At 43.3% G+C, this 25,687-nt stretch overlaps 3 protein-coding genes across 4 annotated transcripts in view; 1 reads left to right on the top strand and 2 right to left on the bottom strand.

The window, feature by feature from the left end:
• SLC26A1 (solute carrier family 26 member 1) overlaps positions 1–5,539 on the bottom strand; it is a 34,081-nt gene extending 28,542 nt beyond the window's left edge. The window contains exon 1 of the mRNA XM_059492355.1: positions 5,434–5,539. The gene's annotated coding sequence lies outside the window, so the exon portion shown is untranslated. The remainder of the gene's footprint in view (positions 1–5,433) is intronic.
• IDUA (alpha-L-iduronidase) overlaps positions 1–8,151 on the top strand; it is a 45,327-nt gene extending 37,176 nt beyond the window's left edge. Inside the window, exons 9-14 of one of the 2 annotated variants that reach the window (XM_059492357.1) lie at positions 471–686; positions 1,290–1,411; positions 2,652–2,777; positions 3,377–3,453; positions 4,239–4,339; positions 5,909–8,151. In XM_059492357.1, the coding sequence (XP_059348340.1) occupies positions 471–686; positions 1,290–1,411; positions 2,652–2,777; positions 3,377–3,453; positions 4,239–4,339; positions 5,909–6,009 (743 nt within the window). In that variant the 3' untranslated portion in view covers positions 6,010–8,151. The remainder of the gene's footprint in view (positions 1–470; positions 687–1,289; positions 1,412–2,651; positions 2,778–3,376; positions 3,454–4,238; positions 4,340–5,908) is intronic. The other variant, XM_059492358.1, reaches the window with a different exon arrangement.
• Positions 8,152–12,691: 4,540 nt separating this feature from the next.
• LOC132086855 (purpurin) lies at positions 12,692–17,137 on the bottom strand. The gene is made up of 4 exons (XM_059492791.1): positions 17,021–17,137; positions 15,445–15,581; positions 13,971–14,083; positions 12,692–12,918 (listed from the first exon to the last, which is right to left on the bottom strand). The coding sequence occupies exons 1-4, from the start codon at positions 17,135–17,137 to the stop codon at positions 12,692–12,694; spliced, it is 594 nt and encodes a 197-aa protein (XP_059348774.1).
• Between the last annotated feature and the right edge of the window lie 8,550 nt (positions 17,138–25,687).

The following is a 25,687-nucleotide window of genomic DNA, read 5'->3' as shown; positions in this document are numbered from 1 at the left end:
AAGAAAATGAAACTTCATTTCCTCAGACAGATTGATAGCTCAGAAAATATTTCTGAGAGTCTGTTATCTGATTTAACTTACTGCTTTGTTTATATTCTCTGTGTGCCAACCACTCACTTTTTGTTGACTGGTACTTCCCTCTTGTGATGCAAGGGGTACACACCATCAGGCTGCAACTGTCTTTAAGAAATCCCTGTAGCTGGAAGATTCATGCAGCATGTTACAGGGAGAACTTCATTCACTGTCACCTGTTTGCATGTTGTTAGCTAAAATGCTAAGCATAAGAACTGCTGTAATATGTATTTCACAACACTCTACTGTTGTGAAATAAATCTGACTGAAGACTGTAACTGGTAAAATAAGGCAGAACATAGCTCACTTATGCTCAGTCTATTTGCATGCTTTGACCCTGCAGCTTCTGACACAGGACTGACTAACAGTGATGCTAACAGTTGTCATGTTTTTTAAAGGAGAAAAGCAGATTTTTGCTGAAGTGAAGATCAGTGGAGATGAAAGCGCTCAAAATAGCACAGTTGGAGTGCTGGCATCTGTGCACACCCCAAGTGGGACACAGCCCTCAGATAGCTGGCAAGCTACAGTACTGATGTATTCAAGTGAGGATAACAGGACTTCATCTAACATCAGCACGGTCACAGTGAATGCCACCCACTTCCCCAAACATAGAGGTAAACAAATACCATGTAGACAGCTCATATTGAGTGATCTTTAACAGGGAATATCAGCTGGAAAACTTCTACTGAACTGCCTTTCATTGGAAGAGTGAATTTAATTTTCTAGCTTCCTCTGTCATCTTTTGTGCACTCCTAGATTTTCTGAGATATAATGGTGTCCTTCTTTGAAAGGTTCCTAATGCCTACACTTTGATCCCACCTTTAATAGCAACTGCCAAGTGCTACCTTTCTGGAAAACTACTGATCTCAGTGTACTTGGCTGGATATTGCCAAGTAACAATTCCCTTTATGAGATGCCTCCAAGACAGCCAACACAAACACACAATTGCACAGCTGATTGAGTTACCCAACAAATGCATGCAAAAAGAGAATTTTGGTTCTGGTTGTGGAAGTAATAGTTTGAAAGGTAAACTTGGCAAATGTAAATTGTACAGCCTCATGAGAGTCCTAGCTGTGGGACTTTCCAGTGGAAGTTAGGCTCCAAAGTGCTGAAATCAGTTTTGAAAAGGTAGACTTACACACCTGCTAAATTTATTCTTGTTAATCTTTAAATCCAAGTAAAGAGTTTACTTCTTTTGTTTGTCTCATCTCCTACAGAGATGGTGTATGTGACATATTACATGGATAACAACGAAACCAATCCCTATCTGAAGTGGAAGAGCCTAGGAAGCCCTGACTTTCCTTCTTCAGAGCAGTTCCAGCAAATAAGGGATGCTGAGGTATGATTATGTGTTTGCTTGAAGTGTTGTACGAGTAAAGTGCTTGTGAAAAATACAACAAATCAGGCCTCTAACAAAAATTTCCTTAGCCCACAGTCATTCACTTTTTATATACACACAAAAATTCACTTGCAGTCCTGCAGAAAAGTGTAGCTCACACACAGCTTATGCCTTGGTGTTTGTGTTATACAACCTCTTCACTCTGGGACTACCCATAAAATAAGGAAGCACAGTTGCTCCTGGGGAAGTTCTGCCTTCTCTCTGAATATTCAGTGGGCTTTGAGGCTCTTTCTGTTCCATCTGCTCAGGTAAGTCACATGGCCCTGTGTATATGACAGAATGGCCAAATTGCTGCATTAGAAGGTTGAAATGAACCCCATTAATAGTAGAAAACAAACACCTCCCTGAGGTGAAAACTGCCCAGTGCAAGTTCAGAAAACTGAGGGGCTCACATGGAGATTGACAATTTTCCCTCATCCTCACTAGTGCTGAATGCACCATAGAGATAGTTAAGGAGTCAGTCTTCTCTGAGAAGTCCTCTCCTCCCTATGGATGAAAGCCATGCAGAGATTACTTACTGTATGTGAGCATATGAGAGCAGCCTGTCGCTTCAGCTCCCCCTCCCATAGTTTCCCCAATGCATTCAGACTCCCAGGTTAAAAACAGAGGTCATCTTCATCCCCTTCAGGGCCCACAGACAGTACTCACTTTCTGACTTCAGTACAGAGTACTGTGTCTTCTCTTCCCAGTCACCACAACTGACTATTGCTAAGGCCTGTGGGACATTGTAGGAGACATCAGCTCTTCCTTAAAAAGGGCAGCAGCAAGATTGTACATGCTCTTGGCTGTCTGGTACAGCCTCATCCCCAGAGACCAGCCGTGTAGCTGTTGTAGCTAGCAGTAGCTTGTTCTGCACACTGGGAAGAGATGGGGCCATGGTTTGTAAAGACCTCTAGCCTGAAAGGCGTCCGTGGGAGGTTACAGAAGTGACAGAATGCGCCTAAGGGCATTTGTGGTCAACCCAACTTGTGAGCTCGGCCGACCCTCTTTTTCCGGAGGAGCTGGAAAACAAGTTCTCCGAGTGTGGAGAACTTTGATGCCTGTAAGCATTAGCAGTACCAACTCTATTGGAAATTTAGAGTCCTAAAGTTAATACACAAGCACTTTACACTGGTTTAACAGTTGGTCTTTAGGTGCTGTAATGAAAGACTTTTCACAACACTACTCTTTGGCTCTGCAGGACCCACTGGTAACAGGTCCATTTCCATTTCCTGAAGCTGGCATCCTGACACTGAAGCAAGACTTTCCCATTCCCTCAGTCTTTCTTATCCACATCTGTGCAAGACCCAGATCAGCTCCTGATCAAGTATGTGTTGTATTCTACCATTAGACACATCAAAACTGAAACTGCTTCCTGCCTTAAATCTTAGAAGAAGACCATCAAATTAATTTATTGTTAAAAGTGTAAGAATTAGTAAATAAACAATTCTTCTCTCTTTTGATGAGAAGGCTCTCAAAGATGTAATTCAAGATAAAGTACTACATAGCAAGTGATAGGAGCCATCACTAAGATGAATGAAAATTCCCATGGTGAGAAATTAGTAAAACAGTACTGAAAAGTGCAGTATCTCTTTAAAAATCACATAGTATGCTACAAGGATTGACAAGTTAATTGAGAGCTAAAGCTAAAATGGAATCATGGCCTCCATATTAGACATCTGTTTCTGCTCATTCAGTCTCACCCATGTTCATAGTGGTACCCAGAGCCTCTGACGGTCCTCTGCAGGGTTGATGAGTGGGAGACACGGACTGCAAAAAGCTACAGAGCGAAGAATTTTGTTTTTACACCTGATCTCAATGGAAAAAAATCAAAGCAAATAATTAGTATGGAAGGATGAACACAGAAATTTGACCTGGCTGATTAGTTTGTACAGTTTTTTTACATGGGCTTGTGTCTTTGGACAGGTGACTGGTGTTCATTTGATCCCTCTCACAAAGGGGCAGGTCATTGTGCTGTGGGATGACGACTGTGTTAAGTCAAAGTAAGTGGCTTTAAAATAAAATTGATACAAATGAGTTACCAACATACTAGTCCCTAACTTTCCACAAGCTCTACAGAGTAAAACAAGGTCAAAAATTAATGAATTGTTGCTCCTTGATAGATGATACAGTGCATTTGTCTGAAAAGTGAACTGTAGGACCTGTGTGCACAAACTGTGAAAAGCAACCCTGCCTAATCTGTGGCCTGATCAAAGGAATCTGCCTGTTGGTCACCAGCATTCAGTGGCTTTTCTGAGGGGATTCTATTCAGCATAGCAGACAGGAAGATTCATGGTAGAGGTTACATTATCAGCAGATGCCTAAGTGGGATCTTAGACATCTCTGTAAGGGATGTGAACTGGAAGAGAAAACCTCCAGTTGCTTTCTTCAGCAAGCTCAACTTAACTGGAAACCCTCTATATGTGAACTATGAAAGGTGATCCAGTTACCAATAGATTACCTCAGGAAAGGACTTAGGTCCTTTTCAAGCCAGTATCTCTAGATTCTTCATTCTTGATAACCCTGGTGTCTGAGTGAAAGATGCGTGACATTTTGTGATGCTGCGTATACCCAAAGCAGCAAGTCAGTCTAGGTGTTTCTGAGGCTGTTGGAGCCCTGGTTCTTCCTAATAGTGCCAATTAATTCCATCCTACATTTGGTAGGAATGAATCAACTGAACATTTCTTATTTTTGTCCTTCTTGTTGATATAACCCTGATTTTTCATAGTATTTGAGAGTTCATGTATTGTCAGTTGTAATTACAAACCTCTCTGGTTCTCTTTTCTAGGTGTATAAAGACATTTGAAGTGGAATTCTCATCAGATGGAAAAGTGTACCAGCGGATTAATACCAAAGACACAATATTCACTCTCTGGGTCTACAGTCCAGGTATGGCAAGAATACTCACGTTAGGTAATCTATCATGTGATATTGCCATCATGAGTTTGTGAACCATTGTTTAGTAACTACTGAAGGTAGGTAACTTGCAAGTAACACACAGTCCCTCACAGATAAGAGCGCATCCCCTCCTTTAGGATTGTATTCTCAGTAAGAGACTTATTTTCAAGGACAAACAGAGATCAACAAGTAGTCATGAGGACATTATTAGTGGTATGTCATGGGTAATTCCTTGTCACAAAAGCCAGTTACTGAACTGCAGGCTTGGCAAGGTCCCTGAGAAGTTAAGTAACAATTTGTAGCCGATGTAAAAATATGCAAAATTATAGCAAAGCACCCCACAAAAAACCATGACCAGACCTTGCAATAGAAGTTTACTCAGATGAAACATCCAAGTGAAGGAAGATACAGATGTTTTATTTGGGTATTTTTTTGTTTATCTGCAGGTGGAGGGTGGTGGTTGTTGGTTTTTTGTTTGTTTTGTTTTTTTCTTTTTTAAGCAAATGCTGTGTAGTCTGCAACATGACCATCCAACAAATATTGATGATAAGCACTGATGAGAGCTGAGTGAACCACAGACAAACCTTGCCTTATAGTGATACTATTAAAAAGCAGTTGAGAGATGTTTTTTACCAGAAACAAGGGCTTATCTTACCCTGAGAAAGCCTTAACATCAGCAGTGATGGCATAATAAAAGTTCAGAGCTATTTATGCAATGTTAGCAAGCAAAGACTTTAAATCTTGGCTATGACAAATCTCTGAAGTTATTATTCATTATTATACTATAATATTATATACCAGTTTTAATAGTTTGTTTCAAAACAAACAGCAACAAAAAAGACTACTTGAAAAAATATCATGTCTCAGTAGTCCTTATTGCTAGGAACTTCCTCCTCACCCATTATTTCTGGCATTCTTTTTTTCCTAAAATAAAAACACTAAAACATATATAAAAATAAATTAATTAGATAAAATACCCCCAAATTTATATTACTTGTGTGTTCAAAGATTCTGCTGGGGAAAGCTGTATTCTTTGAACTGGATTGAGGATAAAAAGCAGCAAAACAGAAGATCAGTTCACATACCTTTAAAGTAAGTGGTGCTGCTTCCTGAGTAGAGCAGAGGGTTTTCAGTCAGCCGGTGTGCTTCTTGTTCTTCTTCTTTTTTGAAACTGTCCCCACATAACCTGTTCCAAAGGCAAAATTCAGGCAGAAAAGTAAGTTGGAAAAAAAGGAAATTAGTAATTGTGTGTTGCAAATGTCACAGCCTTCTTCCAAAGGAGCTGCTAGGATAGCAGTCCTGTAGCTGTACTTGCTAATCCTAGTAAGTAGAGAGGAATTCCTTGGTGAAACAAGATAAAAAAGTCAGTACTTGGCCACAAGGAATTTGTTATCATTTTTAATCAGACAGACACAGACACACTTACGTAGGATGCAGAACTGATTTCCCCAGCCTGTTCCACGAACCTACATTTTACAGGAGTAGTGCCTGCTTCACATCCTCCCAGTCCCACAGGTGCCAGCGTTTCCCAGTGACCATTTCTAACCTTTTCATTTGCAGGAAGCTCAGTCTCCGGCTTTTACAGAGTGCGTGCCGTTGACTACTGGGGGAAGGCAGGCCTGCCCTCTTTTCCCGTGGGGTACATTGAAGCTTTCAAGTGATGCTGAAGAGTGGTGCCTGGCTTGGTGTCAGAGTGGTGTATGTTCCTTGCTAATGACAACTTCCCAGAAAAATAAACTCCTCCCAGGCTGAGGAGGGTGTATGGTAACGACCTGATGAAGTTAGGAACGCAAGTTACAAGCAACTGCCCCTGTTAACTCTTCACAGCACAAAAGACAGCATTATCAAACAGCTACAACTGCAACTGGTAAGAGGCTACCGTAGGACAGGGATTCAGCCTGGATAACTAGGAATTATGGGAATACATATTTATTATTCTCCCTTTTTCACTGAGCTAACAGCCAGGACAAGCTAAGATTTTTAAAGGTCACAAACTGTAGCAGGAACAGAACGCTGGCTTCACTGTGTGGGTGAGGATGGTAGCAAAGGCACATGGAGGACCTGTCTGAGAGTGAACTGGCTGCCTGAGCTGCTAGCCAGTCTTGACTTAATGGTTTGATGGAAAAGTGCACAGTGACAAGACACATTCAGAACATGAAGTAAAGGATCCCTTAGTTCCTTTGGCTGGTTAGTCACAGTGGGTTATTTCAGAATGCTTGCCACGTCTTCAGGTGTATGAGGTTTTTCACTCTCTCACAAAGGTGTTTCCACCCAGCTCTCTCTGTATTTGTGACCATTACATGGGTGCCAGAGCTGTTTCCTGTAGGCAGAGGCAGGGGTATCAGCTCATTCACAGAGGGGAGAAGGCACAGAAAGCCCTAGCCTCCTGCCTTTTCTCTTTTGTGCTTTTGTCCAAGTCACCTGTTTGCACTTTGGCCACCAGCTGCTGCCCATTTGTGGTAGAGGCTCTAAGCCTGAAAGTCCCTCTTTCTCTCCATTGCTGTCACCTAGCCTGGTGTCCTTCAGCCCTTACAGCTAACACCTCCCCTCAGTAAGTGGTCACTCAGCTCTGCATAGCCAGGAGAAAGCTGAAACACTAGTTAGAGCCTTTGTGTCTTCGTATAACGGGACAGCACACTCTTGAATGTAGCAGGGCTACTACTTAGGACACTTAGGAAATTAACAAAGAACAGTTTGAGCTCCCGTGCTTTGCAAAGCATGTGCGTGAGCGTGTGATAGCCCAAGATCACGGGCTACAGATCACCACTGGCTGTGCTTGCAGGTGCCAAACACTTTATGTAAACAGCAAAGTTCCCTGAAATTGCAGGGGTGCTGCTTTATTCTTGTCTTTTCACAACTGGCACAGTTTGAGCTGTGCCTTTAACAGGCTTGCAGAGAGAAGGATAATGCCAGTGAAAACAGCTGGAGTGTTTTCCATAAGAGGAGTGCCTTTGTCACACAAACAAATCCCCTACTGCTCTCTTTGCTGACATCAGCCACCTCACCAACATAACAACAAAAACTGCATATTTGATGAAACATTCAGGTCTCAGAAAAAGAGAAGTGCCCAAGTTTGCACAGTAGGAGAGAGCTGAACTACCTCAAATACCCTCAACTCTTACAGCACAGAAAAGAAACATGCAAAAAGTCAGTGCATGTGAAAGTGGCCTTGTATCTCCTTACTTGCTGATTATTTGTTCAAGTGCTTTTACTGAAAATTAGCTTTAAAAGACTTACTCTGTCACAGAATTCAGATGAAATATTTCTTGCCTCATTTGAGTTTTAATAAGGGGCACTTACCGCATCCTAGTCCTCCAATTCCTTGTCTGTACAGGCAGAACAGGAAGCGGCCATGGATCCTACTGAATTGCATCCTCTAAATTTAAGAAAAGTTATTGAGACATTCTACTTGCATAGAGATAGTAAAAATACATTTTAAACTTGTGATAATTGCCCCTGAGTGAAGAACCATTGTACAGAGTTAAGTAAAATCTAGCGGTTAACACATGTTGTTTTGCTAGCATGAGGTGGAACAACAAATGAAATTATTTAGAGAAATACTAAGTGTAGGGTCTTGAGAGATTTTAGTGTGTCTGGAGCAGGGGAAGATGTAGGAGCTTGAGTGGACAGTTTAGTGTGTTAAGATGTCCTACCTGAGTAGCCCTTCTGCTTTAAAATTTTCCCACCCTGGCAATCAGAATATAGCAGTCTTTATCAAACCAAGGACTGTGTACTAGTTACAGGTGTATTAAAAAAAAAAAAAGGAAAAAAAAGAAAAAAAGAAAAAAAAAAAAAAAAAGAAACATAGCTGTAGTGAATAGTATTGATTTTGTTATGCAGGGATGAAAATATATAGATGTGCAAACCATGAAAAATAGAAGATTTCTTCTGAAAATCTTCTTTGCTGCTATGATATAAACTCATTCCTTTAAGAAATGAGCATGTATTAACAAGAGAGAGAAGAGAAGTTGGTATTTCCAGGTATGAGTTTATTTCTAACAAATTATAAAAGTTTTTGAAATGGCGTTTTCTTTTTTCATCATTTAATGTCTACAGAAAAACGCTATTTAGTACTTGAAACTTAAGATTTCTGTAACCATCTGTTGCTGACTCTGATAGTGTTTCCAAAATTGCATGTTTAACTAATCTCCTCTGTTATATGTAGTGATCAGCCCCCCATTACTGTTTGAGTTTTCAGAAGTGCCAAGTATCTATAGAACCAGGTGTGAATAGCAGGTGCTTAGTAGTTCTGTAGTATCATAACCAAAGCAAGGCTGCAGAGCGCTCATGTATGTCTTTTGCTGTTCATTAATCCAAATAAGAATATGTAACTGCAACATGGAATTATTTGCCTGTGCTTGAAACAAAAGCTTGTGAGGCTATATAACCATTTTGCAACTGAAAGAACCTTTCAGCTGAGTATTTTACATTGTCTAATTGTGTATATCCTACATTTGTTACCATCTTTTGTGAGAGCAAATAAAACTGGTTATTAATCTTTCACATGAACCATGTAAAAACAAGATCTGATCATTGTGTTGTAGAAACTGCTTACAACTCTACTTTCAACTTAATCTTTAAAGTAAAGACTATTCTCAAGGACTGTCATATTTGAACTCCAGCCAGCGACCAAGTACCATGCAGCTGCTCACTGTGACTACCAGCACAAGGGGTAAAATAGCTCGACTTGGGGAAATTCCAACATTACATGTAACTGAAACATAAAAAATGTCAAGGCTGAAGTAGAAACCTAAATGCATAGATTGTCTCAGTTACCACAGCCCAGGGAAAACTGGTCTAACTCAAGATGGTGTCATAGTCTCTGATCTCAGCATTCACAGTGTCCTTGCTGGAGGAGGTTCACTGGTGTTTGAAGGACAATATCCTTGCAGAGTCCCTCCTGCTGTTGCGCAGTCATAGTCTTTCTGCCAGCACTAAAGGACCTTCTGAGGACAAAACAACAGTCCTTTTAATGTATAAACAATTTTTTTATTTTGTCTTGTTAGTGGAAAGTTTGTGCAGGATAGAGATTATGACTTGGGACCTATACACGCACTTAAAACCCAGGAATAATACACTGCTTTTCATCAACCAGCTCAAACAGCAGACAGATGTCTGCCTGTAGATGTACCTGAGGTGTTTCATGTTGAACTCAACAGAATTTCAAGAGTAGTGTAAGTCTCATCAGCATACACTCATGACTGCCTGCCTATCCTTCCTTGTCTTTCACATTTCCTGCAGTCATTAGAGACAAATGGATATGATGTAGCTCCCATCTGTTCATTAACTTACCACATCATACATTGAGGACTTGCTTGTGGTCCTGATGGAGACATACTCCCCCCCAAGTACAATTATTGGGGCACGTGAACTCAACCATGGTGTATTCAACCAGAATCACCTCTATATTTCTATGATCCTGCAGGCTTTGCCTCGTGTGGCTAAAGAGGAATTGTACTACCTATCTTGTCTGGACAGACTACACCAAGCAGATGCACTGGGTCCTGCATATTGTTTGTATCTTGTTGCTACAACTCTCATCTGCTCTGGTCATACAATTAGTATAACCATAGACATTAAAAAATCCCACTTCTCTAAGACTGGTAGTGTTGGTCTGACAGTTTTGGCCAAAGGCCATGCTTCTTCAGCTAAGGGCTAGTGCTGTCTAATCAGTTGTTATACAAGTCCTAAGGTCACAGATTCCACCCCAATACTTCCTGCTGGGAGAAAGGTGGAAGTGGAGAACATTCAATCAATGCACTGACCTTGCACTTAGTCCAGCAGAAAAGGCTGATATTTTTTCAACACTGAGTAGTTCTCTGTCTGTATGGGGTTTTGTTAGCTAGTGCTCCTGCTAGTGCTCCTCTGTTTCTGTCCTTAGCCTTAGGTGGTAGCTCCCAATCTTGTTGTCTGTGAGGGTAACTTTCTCTAGACCTGAGGAGCAAGGACATGTTTGTTCAAGCGGGTTGAGAGCCTTATGAGTATTGCCAGGAAATCCTGGGAAATACAAGTTTGAGAGACTTCACTGCATCCCTGGGATAATGTCTGTGGTCCTGGAGAGTGTCTCTACTTTCCATACTCTTTCTGGTTACTGTGGATAAGATTGTGCAAGAATCTTGCAGCTGTTTAACACTGTAGTGCTCTGAGGGTCTTCAGTCAATATCAGCCTTGTTCCACACACCTTTTTGAAGCCTCAGGGGCAGGGGCTGTTCAGCTTGGTCTTACCTCAGTGCTTGGTAATTATAACTTGTAAAAATTTGTGTAGTTGATAAACTGCAGGATACTGGGGTGTTCTAGACTGGATTTTTATTATTAGGAAACACAAGGTGAATGTGGTTTTACTAAAAGCAGTGGAAAATGCACGTCAATAACACTGACTCAGGTTACCCTTTTTCTACGTGGAGATTTCCAGGTGCTCTTCTTTGGCTTTCTCTATCTGTGAAATTCTTTGCCATAAATCCAGTCCATGCTATATCTTTCAGTTCTATACCTTTCAGATACTGAAAACTGGATAATCAAGACAGAGAGGAGCAAATTACTGTTAATGCCATTAGAAATGCACACACCTGCTCATTTAAAGCATTGTCCACTGTCATTGAAAGTAGCATCTGTTTTATTGCATTTGTGGTTCTCCCCTTGGGAACTTTGCTGCAGGTAGCTCTGCCTCAGATGTGCTCTTAAGTCCTGTTTTTGGCTGGAGCTGTCTCAGTGATGTGCCTGCATACTGTCCTGTGCCTTGCTGCCCTCACTGGCTGGACTTTCTGGGTGAATACTAGAGTTTACCCTGTCACCATGCTGGTGTCCGACAATCAGCCCTGTCAGGGGACGTGCCCCTCTCACCATCCTTGCCCTGCCTGCCCTGTTCAGAGCTGGGGAGTGACACTGCCCCACCTGTGCTGGGAGCACCCTTGCTGCTGTCTCACTGCTCCTCAGTGAGCATCCTCAGTGCTTCTGCTCCCCAACAGACAGGACAACAGGCAATAAAAACCAGTTTCAGACGTGCCTTTTTTTCCAAAACATTTATTGACAAATGCCACATTAGGTATTCCCTTGAAAATTCAAATATCACTATTATATTGCACACTGTTTAAAGATCCCCCAATATTTTCATGTGTTTTTCAGGAAAAACACACTATTCCATACTATGATTTTTTAAAATTATTAGTTGAGTGGCAACTTCAAGACCAAGAGGTCTGGTTTCTGTGCTTAAGGATAGGATCAGAAGCGTACTTTTAGCAGGCCCCTGGAAAGAAAGAAAAGTGAACTTTAGTCTGTGTAAGTAAATTTGCAAAGGGCTTTAATAGCCATTAAATCTCCACTGAAACTGTAACTACAACCCTCCTGGGGTACTTCTGAATCACAGTACAAGACTAGGAGGCAGGGTGCAAAAGTTTGCATTTCTCTCTGTCTATTGGCACAGACACAGGCAGCCTTTCCTAGCTAGCCATGGAGTTTTAGCTTTCCTGAGGACCAATCCATGACCCTGCAAACCAGCTGCCTTCCCTCTGCTACAGGGAGCAGTACAGAGCACTGTGGGGCAGGGATGCCCAGGCCATGGCCTTGGGTGATGCCAGTACCTGCTCTGTAGTGGAGGACTGGCTGACACAACAATGTGCTGTTCAGGAGGTTTTAGCTGCCATTCCATGTGCCACAGTGCAGAGCACATGTGCTATGTGGCTTGGTAAAGGGTCAACTTCCAGGCCAGGTAGGTGAGGTTGTGAAGAGTGTGAGTGCTCAACGGCCAGCAAAGAAGAATTTCTGCCTTCTGCAGAGCCCTAAAAATGTGTCCACTTATTTCATGGGCAGCATTTGAACTAGAAGATCAATTTCTGTACCTCCAGAAAAATGTTCCCAAAATGGGCTTTAAACATGGTCTGTTTACATATATGTGGAGCAGCTGCTGACTCCCACTGCCAGCTGACTCAGTCAGAAATGCTGCTCAGAGCCCCTCCTTCCTGGAGGCACCTTTTCATCTTTTCCTGGAGGACACTGCATGGACCCATGGTAAGATGCTATTATGCAAGTGGCCAGGACAAGGATTTCCAGGTGCAGAGACCCTGGCTTGTTGCATCCATCCCTGTACTGTCTACTACAGTAACAAGGCTGATCTTCATTTGGTAGTGTACCAGATTCAACACACAGGATTCCGGTAAGTAGCAATCTTAAGGCTGCAGAACCAGCCTGTAGCAGGCTCTTGTTCTGTTATGGATTTCCCTTTGTAGCTCTTTTCCTACTAGATCTAACATGAGGAAAAGGTTACAAAAAAAGAACAGCTGTGTTTGCTGTAGTTCTGTCACATTAACAGAAAATACAATCATGTGTGCAACTCAGTGAGTTTGCTAATTAGGCTGAAGTACCTGACTGGAGCACAGGCTGGAACTGGCCAGACATGCAGATTTCCTCCTGCTTTTGACGCACAATGCGCTGGATGGCTGGGGGGAGGCCACGGGGGTTGCGCGAGAAGATCAGGGAGTAGCCATCGTCACAGGAGCCGTCCTCCTTCAGGCTGCGGCAGGCATAGGTGATGGCATAGTTATCATAGTCAGTGTCAATCACCCAGTAGTTGTCCCCTGAAACAACAACACACAGCTTTGTCACAGTGGGCACAACAGAGCAGAGGTGGATCCTTCAGCAGGGAGGTGGCAAACTCGTGTTAGGGATAGCTTTCCAAAGGATCTATAATCACGTCACACATCCAGCTTATCTCCACACCATGAGGGGAAGAACGGGGACAAGCACAGGGCATCTTGAGACCATGATTTTCCCCACGATGCTCGGTGCATTTTCACCTTTTGTTTCTTAGGCTAAAGGTATTAGGAGGACTAGGATTTTCTAGGTTTTCAATGAAAACATACTTCTTTATGTTGCTTGATCAAGCATGGTGGAAGGAAGGACATACATTTCCTATGCAGGAAGCCTCAGTAAAACATTCCTTCTGTTTCCTAGCCTTTCTCTACTTAGTTCTTTTTGGTGTGGCTTATCTGCCAGTACTAAGGTAATGTACTTCTTTCTTACACCTTAGAAGTCCTCCCCAACTTCCACAGCTGAGGAACTGCAGCTGTGGGAGGCTTGGGCATGAAGGATGGGCTTTGAAGGGCATGTAAGGTTCAGCATGAGCCATTTCTAAAGGTACACTTGAGTTAACAGCTCCATTTCTTTGAGTCCAGCTGTGTCTCTCTGAAATGAGTCCTGTTGCTGGGGTGCAGCTGTGGGTCTACGTGTCTCCTCTGTTTAGCTATGGGTAGTACAGGGGCAACTGACCTCAGCACTTCCATAATGCCCACAGTGGGCCCCAGGAAGAATGGCTTCCCTAGGCTGAACACCACAATTGGCTGTACAGAACCCACTGTGTGTGGCCCAAAGCCTGTAAGCCTCCTTGTTAACATATATAGTGTATGAGAAGGATGTGTGGGGAGCCTCTGGATGCTGCCTGTTCTGTGGAGATAAAATGCACTGCTTGGATAAAGCATGCTCTCCCTAAAAGGATGTTTCAGGGGAGCTTGGAGCAATCCCAGCTGAACTGTTTTTCCTGCTTATATGTGGAAATGCACATCTGGACAGCTGTAATTGACAAAATCCTCAGCAATTGAAAAGTGTCAGGGGGCTGGAGAATTTAACTTACCACCACTGGAGAGGTAGCTGGCCAGTCCCTGGTAGGTCATATACATTTTTGCTGGAGTGGTTGGGTCAGGTACCGTGTACTGAGCAGCCATGTCAGCGCAGATCACCCAGAAACTGCAACGAGATCCATAACATTCAAGGTAAAACCTGGCAGCATGAGAACTTCAAATGGGTGTCCTCTCAGGGCTTGGGTACAAGTCCCTCAGGCATGGGGCATGGCCTTTCTAAATGCAAAGTCACTAATTAATGTCATTAAGTGATGGAGATCTGTGACACCCCCCAAACACACATCAATCACAGCCAGTGATTGCTGCTGCCCTCTGGTCCCCAACTGCTGTAAGGCTATGCTGTGGCTGGGGCAGTACCCTCCTTCAGTTCAGTAAGATTTTTGCCACCCATTTTTGTACAAGCAGACAGACACCAAGCACAATAATGAACATTGTTTCTTGGCTTCCTGCTAGCAGTCTGCAGGGTGAGCTCACCTGCATTTGGGATGTTTTGGGCTCAGTAGATGTGCCCCAGGAAGAGGCAGGGACTTGGCTCTGCCCTGTCTATCCCTTCCTGGCAGTATGGGCACAGCAATGTCTGTTACAAGCACAGTAATAGTTACAGCTCCTCTGCCAAGCTGGTGAAAAGCTGTCACAGAGCCTTTGAGAACCCTGTGGGTGTCCATTGTTACAATGCCCTTCTCTGTTTGGTATCTCTTTGCTTTGAATGCCATCCGCATTTCAACACTCTTTGTCAAGCCTTACCTGGATTAGTGAAACAGTGGAAGGGTCTTCATTCCCTTCCTTGCTCAGGCTGGGCTTTCTCTTATCCTACCTTTACAGAAATAAAATTTGCAGCATCCTTGAGACCCCATTTGTTTTTTGAAGAGTCCTTTCATGCATCTTCCCCCTTGCACAGTATGGCATGCCTGCAAAACCTCATTTGCCCATTCCCAAAATATCTTGGAGTGCTGCACTGTTAAGATGTACAATGTTCATAGCCACCTGCTAGTGCTAGCATATTGGAAGCCACAGATTTTCTCTTTTGCACTCAGAAAGCTATTTAATCTCTTTACATGCCGTAATTCCTTGTAGTAATCATGACCAACAGGCAAAACTCTAAGCTTCCTGCCATCTGTCCATTCAGGCATTGCAATTACATCTAAGAGTTAACCACAAGTTTTTCTCAGAAATCTTGCATCTTGGCAGCCTTCATTAGGTCCTTTACTTGATTGCAATTAATTTATCTAACCATTCCATCAATCAAGACTTGACTTAATAATTAACTTTATGCAGTAGTTTTGTGACAGGCTGTGAACAATCTCAAAAGTGTCTAACCTCTATCTTCTAATCTGATATTTTAGCTAAACTTCCCATTTTGATGATGAAAACTCAGCCATGTTGTGTGCTCAGGGTTGATCATCATCCATGTCCCCCTCATCCAGTGCCTCATGCCAGCAGCTAGAGTTGAAAGTCAAGAGAGCTCACCCAAAAAGCTTCACTCGGCCTTTGGAGGATGCTGTCATTGTGCCGTCTTCCTCCACAGTGTATTCAGCAGAGATGTTGTCCTGAAGGAAAAGGCCTTCTGGATCCTTCTTGGCCAGGGCATACCATTTCCCTGCATACTGTCATGAAAGTGCATTAATATCTGCAATAGCCACCATGGCAAGATTAGCACAAAAACAATTTTGTGAATCAAAGTGCCTTTCTAACTCCCCACTGCATGATAAAAGCCAGTCTGAGTCAGGAGGGAATGTAGCACACAGATCTGCCGCGCTGCCTGATGAACCCTTGCCTCTGTGCCAGAAGAAGTGGGTCTGGCAGCTCTGCACTGTGTGTGTAGTCCTTGTGAAGTGAGACATTCCTGTCACAGTGACCCCACACCAAAAGCATCTCCCATCCGAACACATCTTCTGAGAGTCAGACTGGTTCTTCCCTGTTCAAGCCCCTTCTCTTCCATGGAATACCATACCAAGTTCAACAATATCAAATTGCAGGTACAAGGACTGTAGCAAGCTGGCAAGAGACAATCTCTGTGGCTGCCACGGGCCACAGTTGATCTCTGATGGGGAAAAGGGCCTACCCAGCAAAGCAGAAAATGATTACTATATGCTCAGAACATGGAGAGGGTGTTTTAGGGAGAGTAATGGCAGAGACAAATGGACTCAGATTAAGAGAAAGAATATGTTCATGCAAAAAATGGATCCTGAAAATGTATAAGAAGTATCTAGTTAAAAGAAAACAAGATCTTAACAGGTGACTGACAGAGAGGGAGACCCTTAAAAGTTAACATTATCAGTAGAAATGCTGAGAAGAGCAGGAGCTGGCTAGGTGTTAAAATTGATTCTGCAGTGAAGCTAATAACATCTGTTAGGCAAGTTATGTGCTTAAGCCTGCAAGGCCGCGATTCCTAATACAGGAGCCCGAGCAAAAACTTTGACTTTTTAAACTGGGATATTCCCAAAGCTCTCCCTGGACATGATTTGTTACCAAAGCAAAGCCAATCTTGTATAGACAAAAGGCTTGCCACATCCCAGATGCCCCTACAGCTGTGGTGTTTGCTGACCATTAATTAACATACGTACTGACACATGTCTGGACTTTTCCAACAGCAGATTAGCCATCATTTTCTCCTCAGAAGCACAAATGATGTGTTTAAACAGGAGTCAGTGCTCAGCATAGCAGACTAGGTAAGATTTCCATTTGCTGTGACTCCCAAGAATGACTGGTGATGGGTGCAAGTACCCTAGGGCTTGTGCTTGAGCTTCCTCTCTGATGTAGATCTAAATTGTTCCTTTCATGGAACTGCCTGAAGCTCAAAATTGTGCCAAGCTAACAGAATATAAGCTCTAGTAACATCCCTGGCTTTCAAGGCCAGTTTTACTGTAGTGTTCAGAAGGTTAAACAGTACTGAGATAACTACAGGAACAGCATCGGCAACACGGAATATGAAAGAAGTTAGCTTTTTGGTGAAGAACCCCTTTAGATGAACAAAGCTCATAATCTGGAAAAGCAGTGTATATGTAAAGCTTCTGCACATGTACTATGAAGTAACCATAATTACCCTTTTTGGATCAAAATTGTCTTTCACAGAGAAAGAATCCACTGCACAGGTCTGAGCTAGGCTATATTCAACAGTGTAGAAGACCGAGGCCAGGAAAACATACTGTGCGTATTTCATTCTGCAAGACAAAAGCAAACATGGGGGTTTATTTCATGCAGTAGATGGAGGTAGATAGTGCTACAGATGCATTTCCACCATTTAAGACTAGTTTTTTTCCATACTACTATCCATTGATACTGACAACCAGCTCTTCCATTGATACCGAGTAATTGTGGTGCCTAAATTCAGCCAAAACCGAACATCGATGGCAATTACTTTGGAGAAGTATTTTGCTTGCCAGAAGTAGTAATGCAATTCATTGTATTTTTGCATTATAAATCAAGCCAGACTATGGATAAGGTCAGTAAGATTTGGTAAAAAATTGAAATGTTTTGAATTTTGTTTTCACAGCAAGAAAAATGTTCTGATGAGCTCTGGTAAAGCACTGTACATTGTAAAGATGTTGTTTCTAATTATTTCACAGTGAGTGTCCACTTTGCTTTCAAGCCAGCAAAGCCATGTTCCTTATCTCCAGTTCTGCTCACCAAAACAGGCCTCTCCTGGGTGCCCACTCTAATGGCATAACACATCTTGGTATTGGCTGCCCTCTGACCATTCCTTCAACAAACATGACAAATAATATTAATTTTCTAGAGGCTTGATCTGTCATTGCACCACAACCACTAGGTGATCATGGCTGTTTTTCTCCTGGGGTATCCCACCTCATCCATATGCCAGCATATTTGTTTCTCAGACTTCAGGAAGAGAGAACCTTCATTACACATTCTTGCAGAGTATTTGACACTGAATACCTGTCCTAATGCCAAGATAAAACAGTTATCTAACACTTGTCAGCACCATTCAAGCTGAGCTCCCAACCCAGAGCCCAAACACCCATGCAGAAACACTAGGTTGTTCCTAGCTGCTGCCATGCAAGCTGCATTTCCCTGCTGCAAGATATGCCAGTCTCATCCACCTCTGCTGAAGAGAGACCTACCTGCTGAGTGGAGATGTTGGAGATCCTTGAGACTACTCTGCTTCAGTCTTTGGACTGCAGGTAGCAGGAGGGTTTTGTGTCAATTGCCCTCCAGCTCCCTTTAAATAAGGAATCTACAAAGTCACTAATTGGTTATTTTTGCTCGTGTGCCTGAATAAAACACTTAATCTTGGATAATCCATTATGTAAAAACCAACTGTAATCCTCACACTGGTGGGTCTGACTGCTATACTAATACAAACACAGCTTTTACATAATGGGAAAAGCTGCCCAGAAAGCTAATAAATCTCAGGATTTGATTGTGCCACTGCTTTGTCTCATTGAAGTCTTTCTGCCTCTAACACATGTTAGGAGAATAAGAACAGAGCATTAATTAGAGAAACACTTGGCCTACACACATGCATCTGCATAGGCACGTGTTTTAACAGCTTGCATGGAGCAGGTACATAATTAGCTTTTCTCATACCTGCATCATCAAATCAAGGTGATCCTTTCAAGAGCAGGAAGACATTATGCATTACCTACATGGGGGAGGGGACAAAAAAGTGCAAAAATACAGTTTAGCCTTCATGTTCATATTTGAATCTTGAGACTCCTCCGTTCTCCTGTGCAGTGAAACATTTTTATGTAAATTCTTCCTAGCTAATTTTGTCAACATTTCCAGTTACAGAAATATTACAGCTCTCTCCTTCCCAAAATGTTCCTTCTAGTAGCCTCTCATGGGAATACAATACATCAGAAAAAGACAAGAAGGCAGAGATCACTAGAAGAGTACTTTTGACAGCAAATCATGCCTACCATTCTCAAGTGCCCACATAACTTCTTTAACTGCAAAGGTTGCTCCTGAACTCTTTCTCCCAGGCTCACCTGGGAGGTCTAAGACTTCAGACATTCAAGTAGGAGTTGATGGTACTAGCAGCTATTCCTCACACTGCGTGCTAAGTGCTGGGGAGCCTTGGGCATAACCACTAGGGACAACCCTATAATTCCTATGGAGTCAGCCCAGGAAGTCCTGAAGCTTTTGATTCTGATCCAACAGCCTGGACTTCTAGAGTGAGACCAAAGCCTGCTGGATGTTTTGGGCTTGCTCCAGTGACCACTTACTGCCTCTTGCCCAGGACTTCTTGAGCAGAAGTGCACAACTTTGCCCTGTAGGTTCTGTGAACTCTGTTGCTTTCCAGGCAGCTTGTCTAGGGCTGCCCATTGCCTGGAAAAAGCTGTCCTTGCTTGCTGCCAGGGGCAACTTTGATTTGGCCTCTGTGCAGCTTCCATTTACACTTCAGAGGGAGGCAGTGGTACTTTGCATGTAGAGCAGTGACTGAACCTATCCTGTTCACTGTCCTCAGAGGCAGCCTGGGCAAGCCCACACAGGAATGAGCTCATGGCACCTGGGACTGCTTGGCCACTTAAAGAGTTGCATAAAAAGTAATGTCTTAAACTGCACCTCAGGGCTAGATGCCCGGTAGGTTTTAAAGGGACTGACACTGAATATAAAATACACTCTTTCACCCTGACATGGGGATTTGACAGAGAACAAACTGCAGTGTTTTCTGTAAATTAGGAGCCTTCCAAACACTTATCAGTTCATCTGTTTCCAACAAAAGAGATTAGTTTATGTCCATGTGAGACATAGGTGACACCTGAAGCCATGCTTAGATGGACCTCTTAATCCCCTGGGGATTAGACACATGCTAATAATAGCTAATCACAGCACAAGATTTTGGTTGGTGAGCATAACATCTGTCACTACATTACTTGCTGTTTAGAGCAAGAAGAAAACAAAATGAAATTTACCTTCATTTCTGCAGTATTATGGCCATTTGTACTGGGCATAGGGGAAAAAAAAAGGAGGAATCAAAACATTGAAACATATTCCTGGGTTTGTTGAATTTGATGTAACATGAAACAGATTTTATAAAACAAAGATGTGTTTGGCTGTCAAAGAAGATACCCAAGAGCCTGTTACAGACTTGCTCACCAAAACCAGCTGGTTTTTAGTAGAAGAGATGGCCTGACTGTTCAGTGTACTGAACTCAGCACAAGGATAGCTTTTAATGCTAGTTTTAATGACATGTAGCAAAACAGGTATGCAAATGAGATGATTAATCTTATCTTCTTCCCTATCCTGTGAAATACGTCACCAGCAGTTTCAGATTTCCTGCACCTAGCAGATCCTCCTTTTGCCTTATTATTGGAATAAGCATTGGGTAAACTGCTCTGGGAATTGCTGCAATTGCACTGCAATCTCAGATTTAGTAATTTGTGCTGCTAGCTCAGCAGCCGATGCCACAGGATGAGAGCTCTGAACATGCTCCTGCATCAGGCGCTAAGTTCCCTGCTGTCCAGCAGGTGATCAAATTGTGGGTTTGTTTGCCAAGGCACTGGAGAACAGCAGGTGCATTCTGAGTTGCCCCTGACAGCTTCTGCAGTGGTTATTGCCCCATGACCTGTGGGAACTTCATCCTCCCGTTTTCCATTTAATTAATGCTGCTGATGCCGGGCTTTTTTTCAGGGGTGTCGCATGGCAGTGCCTGCATTGCTGAGAACACACATCCCAGTCCCAGGTTTTCCAGGGGCTGGGAGGGCAGTGGTAGTCTGCTCCACTCCTTCGTTGGGGCAGGACACAGGAGAAATAAGGCTTCCCTGCAGTGGGACACCACGTCAAGGCTGCGGACACAGAGGTTTTCAGTTTCTGTGACTTCTGCTCAGAAATGTGGACCTTTTCCAAGGAAGTGAGTGGTGCAATAAAGGTGAAGAGGAAATTGTTTGAAGTTTGTTCTTCTATGGTTCAAGGGTAAGATTTGTGGGTGTGTTATATAATTAGGTTAAAAAGGCATCATAAATCACTGCATTAGGACTTTCAAGTCAATATTCAAATACCTCACAGTTTTAAATGACAGGAACTGAGATACACGTTTCCCTTCTGAAAAATGATAGTGTAATTCTTGCTGAATGTATTGACTGACAATTGGCAGAGCAGGGCCTCACATGCGCCTGTGCACACAACACATCTCAGAAAAAGGCACACACTTTTCACTATGTTTCTAAGTGAAACAGGGGGGCTGCTCAAAACAAGAGAAGTCAAGAAGCCTCAGCTTCTCTGCCATGATGGGCAGTCAGCCCGGAGGGAATGGTTTTCTCAGAGCCTTGACAAGAGCGTGCAAGAAAAATTAAGTTCCAGCCTCTCTTCCAAACCCTTCCATATCTTGCTGCCTTGGTAGAACAGGGTGAATGCAGAGCTGGCTAAAATCTCTCCTTCAGTGGGATTTTACCACGCAGTGATCTGCTGGCCAAAGAAGCAATTTAAGGTTTTGTGCCATCTGCTGGTTTCTGCACAACTGTGCAGATGGTGGTTGCAGCTTGATCAGTGAGCTGCTGGATTTCCTCCCAAGTTGTGGCAGTTCCCCAAATGGCCTGCTGCTAATCTCTACCAAAAGACAGCTCAGGCCTAAGGCAACCTCATGAAAAAGAGTCTATTTGGGGCCCTCAGATAAAAATATGAACTTTTTGTTTGTAATTTTCTAGTACTTACTATGAGGTATACTGTTGACATATCTCTATACCTATATATATACCTATCTCTATACCTATATATACCTAATATTTACTACTGCTGAACTGATCCATTTCCAGACATTGGCAGGTTTATTCTCTTTAACTGCAGCATTTGTTTAAAGATACAATGTTTGCCTTTTTCATGCCTGGCTGCCAGGCCCTGGAGGGCAAAGACCAGCTTTTTCAGCCCAAGAGGACTGTAGAGCTTGCCATTTCATCGTGGACAAGGAGGCAGGTGTGGTCATCACAGGGAGGCATCTGCAAAGAGGAAAGGAGCTCACTTCTCTGGAGATAAGGTCTTTACACTTGAAAAGATCTCTGATATATCTCTATGGCCTGATCCTATTCTTCTCTTGGGGGAAGGCAAGGGGAAGGCGAGAGGAAGGAGATTGTTTCCTTCAGACAGGACTAGCCTCTCCCACATTTCTAAATGAGCTAACAGACCCAAGTTAATTTAATTCCTGGTGTTATTCCCAGGATGCCTGCCAAAAAGAAGGAGGAACAGAGATCATGTGAATATCCCTGAAGGTATAAGCCATGTGTGTAGTATTTTCTTTCCTTTTCTGTTCCTGCAACAGAAACAGTGTAACACAAAAAAATGCAGGAATAAATCTGTAGGCTCTAACTGGTTGCAAAGCATGATGTAACAAGAGACCACGTGTCCACATGTTTCAGACAGTAAATTCTGCCTTCAGATTATTGCATCAGATTACTCCAATGGGATATATACAGCTCTTTTGTAGCACGCACCTCAAGGTGTGTTACAAAAGTGATACTCCTGGCACAGAGCTTGAGTAGTTATGGGTAAGCCAGGATGTCCATGCCAGCCCTGATGATGGATTTAAAAGCTAAAACCAGAAGCACAAATTACAAAAGCCAAGGAAATCTGTATGGGCACGCAGTCAAAAGCCATTGGCCGGGCACCTGGCCTTAGTGGGTGTTAGAGGACACAGTTTCCTTGTGCCACAGAAGGTGCAAGGAGGGAAAGTTTAGGTCAGAGCACCTTTCTGCACTCCAAAGGGAGGGCAGCTGTGAACACAAGGCTGATTAGTGAGGCACAGAGCAAAGAGAATAAGCAAAGGCTTTCACATACAACTGCACTTCAGATTTCTACATCTGCTTCTTCTGCAGGAGAAACGGATGGAAATATGGAGCAAGGGGAAAGAGAGGAGTTCTCTAAACTGTCAAAAATGATAGAATGACTTTTTTCATGGAGGATTTGTTTGCTTTATGTTTTCAGCAGCTGGTCTTTAAAGCTGAAAGACCTCAGAGAGCCTAAGCCTTCCATGGACATGTTTTCACCACGGCACACTTCTCATCACTTACACACAAAAAATATTTATTTTACAGACAAGCCCAGAAGTTCCAGTCAAATCTCAGAGTCCCATGGTGTTACCACCTCTGTAAATTTGCAACTGGAGTACTCAGCCTGAAGACCAAGCTTACATCTGCTTCAGACAGGGTGGTGGTGTTCACAGGGCTCCCAGGAAGAGGGAAGAGATGAGAATCTTGACTTCATGTTTCAGAAGTCTTGATTTATTATTTTATGATATATATTATATTAAAACTATACTAAAAGAATAGAAGGAAGGATTTCATCAGAAGGCTAGCTAAGAATAGAAAAGGAATGATAACAAAGGCTTGTGAATGACTGAGACAGTCTGGACAGCTGGACTGCGATTGGCCGTTAATTAGAAACAACCACATGAGACCAATCACAGATGCACCTGTTGCATTCCACAGCAGCAGATAATCGTTGTTTACATTTTGCTTCTGAGGCCTCTCAGCTTCTCGGGAGAAAAAATCCTAAGGAAAGGATTTTTCATAAAACATGTCTGCGACAAGACAGAGCCACAAACCGGAAACACTGAAAATTTCAGGGCTGCCTCAAAGAGAGAGGCCCATTAAAAATACCACCACAGCAGCCGCCTCTGCCATAGTGACTGGACACTAAGCATCCCTCTGCCCACAAGAAGAGAAGGAAGAGGGGGCAGACCACAGTGTGGCCTAACATCGCCAAAATCTCTGCAGGACTCCCTGCAATCCTGTGCCTGGCAGCCTAGCATGGGGAGCCACGGCTGCTCCTGTGAGGGCCAGCGAAGTTCCTGTAGGACCATTCCTGCTGCTGGTCACTGGAATGACCTCTCTGCTGCAGCCTTGTGTCTGCCAGTGCTGAAAACCTCTTTATACTGTTCTGACAGGTGCACGGATATTACACAGACTCTTCCAGCTTCTTCTTGTGATTTTTTGGTTTGAATTCTTCTTACTCATGGTGGCTATGCTTGTTCCCACCCTTCTGGTTTCACAGCTTTTTATAGACTCAGTAGCCTTTTTTAATTCCTCATTACTTGCTCTTCCATTACTCTTGAAGTTAGAGTAATTTTCTGCACTTCCTTCCTTGTCTCCTGACCATCGTGCTGTCTGTCTTTTCCCCCCAGTTGTGGCCTTGTTTCCCACAAATAATTTCTCTCATCTGTCATGCTGTCTTCTTGTTCTGCGAACTTCTGCAAATCTTTCCTTAGAGTGTCTTCTCCTTTTTTCATTGCTTCCTCATGAGACTGCATAAGCAAACTTACTTCTGGGTACATCTGAGCACATATTTTGTGTCATTTGTGTTCCTCATAAGAGTTTTCATATGTCCTACACCACTGTGCTTTCCTTAATTCCATGCCCAGATCATTTTGGGAAGAAACTTAAGAAGGAAGTATTTTGTGCACATGGCTTAGTTTGACAAGGGTTTAAAGATGATTTTAGTCCTTCATCTTCATAGTACATTTGATGAATGAAGTAATCTTCTTATTCAAGGTCCAGCGATTTGTGCTAAGAGCTTTGGATACAATCTGTCAATAGAAACACAATAAACTCATGTACACTTAGGGCAGAAATTGCCACTGCTACGGTATGGTTATATTTTTTAACAGAGCCACCTCTCCATCAAATTAAGAATAAGATAATCTGTGCATATTTACAGCATGTAGAAGGAGGAGGAAGGCATGAAGGCACATGCAGGCTGTGGTGACTTACAGGCTCAGTAACATTTCCAGTCTTCTGGCAGAGATACATTTCCTCATAAATATCTCTCACAATAGTAACAATCAGACTTGACAAACACCAAACTGACCTGTATGCTCTCCCGTCCCTTCTACAAGAACCTCCAGATGGAAATCCCTAATTCCTGCAATCCACCAATGTAATACGAAAAGTTGTATGCCACTTTTAAAAGAATTCTCCAAAGTAATTAATAAATTGAGGCCTGATGTTCTTTTGTCATGACAAGGTGGAGTCAACATTATTGCAAACATTTCATGCTCTGGCTACAACTCAACTGTCCACTGTCCTGCAAGCAGGGAAATACAGCTCTAGCAAAACCAGCTACTGCTGAACTGCATTTTCTGCAGAGCTAGGGTCTGCTGCTGTGCTTCTGTGTGTGAGTCAGGCTGCTGTGTTTCTGTGTGATAGTCAGATTGCACTACAAGTACATCTCAAGCTATGCTCATGCATGTGCCCCAGCTGACACTTGTTCCCATGGCTGGCAACCTGCACCTCTGGCGGGCTCCAAGTGGCTCCGGGGGCAGCACTTGGTGCCTGCCCAGGCTGGAGGAGGTTCCTGTGATGAAGAGTGGCCCCAATCTCTGCAGCCCCAGCCTGGTGCCATCCCCAGCCTGGTGCCACCCCCACGGCCCAGGTGCACTCTGTCCCGGTCTGGCCCCAGCCAGCTTGGCCATGTGTGTGGGCAGGGAAGCTGAGGCAGTAACCCACCCGCTGGTGGCTGCGCTGCTGGGGCCACAGACCAGGACTGGGGCCCAGCAGAGTCCAGGGTGAGATCCCAGATGGCAAGGTTGGGCTGTTGTGGCATCTAAAGGTCCCTGGAGAGCCACAGGGGAGAAGGACAGGGGGAGGATGATGAGCAAGAGCCATAAGGTTTTGCATGCCAGTCTTCCATGTGACGAGTGACAATCCATGTGCAGCTGAAGCAGGGGGTCAGACTTTAGGGGACAGAAGAAGACCCTGGCCCAGGAGGGGCAAGGGAAATGGCTCTGATCCTCACTGGGCTTCCATGGCTGCAGGCAGGAAAG

The sequence above is a fragment of the Ammospiza nelsoni genome, chromosome Z (assembly GCF_027579445.1).
Source record: "Ammospiza nelsoni isolate bAmmNel1 chromosome Z, bAmmNel1.pri, whole genome shotgun sequence".
Lineage (NCBI taxonomy): Eukaryota > Metazoa > Chordata > Aves > Passeriformes > Passerellidae > Ammospiza > Ammospiza nelsoni.
The sequence above is the reverse complement of the archived record's forward strand: the minus strand, read 5'-3'. Positions and strand labels throughout refer to the sequence as shown.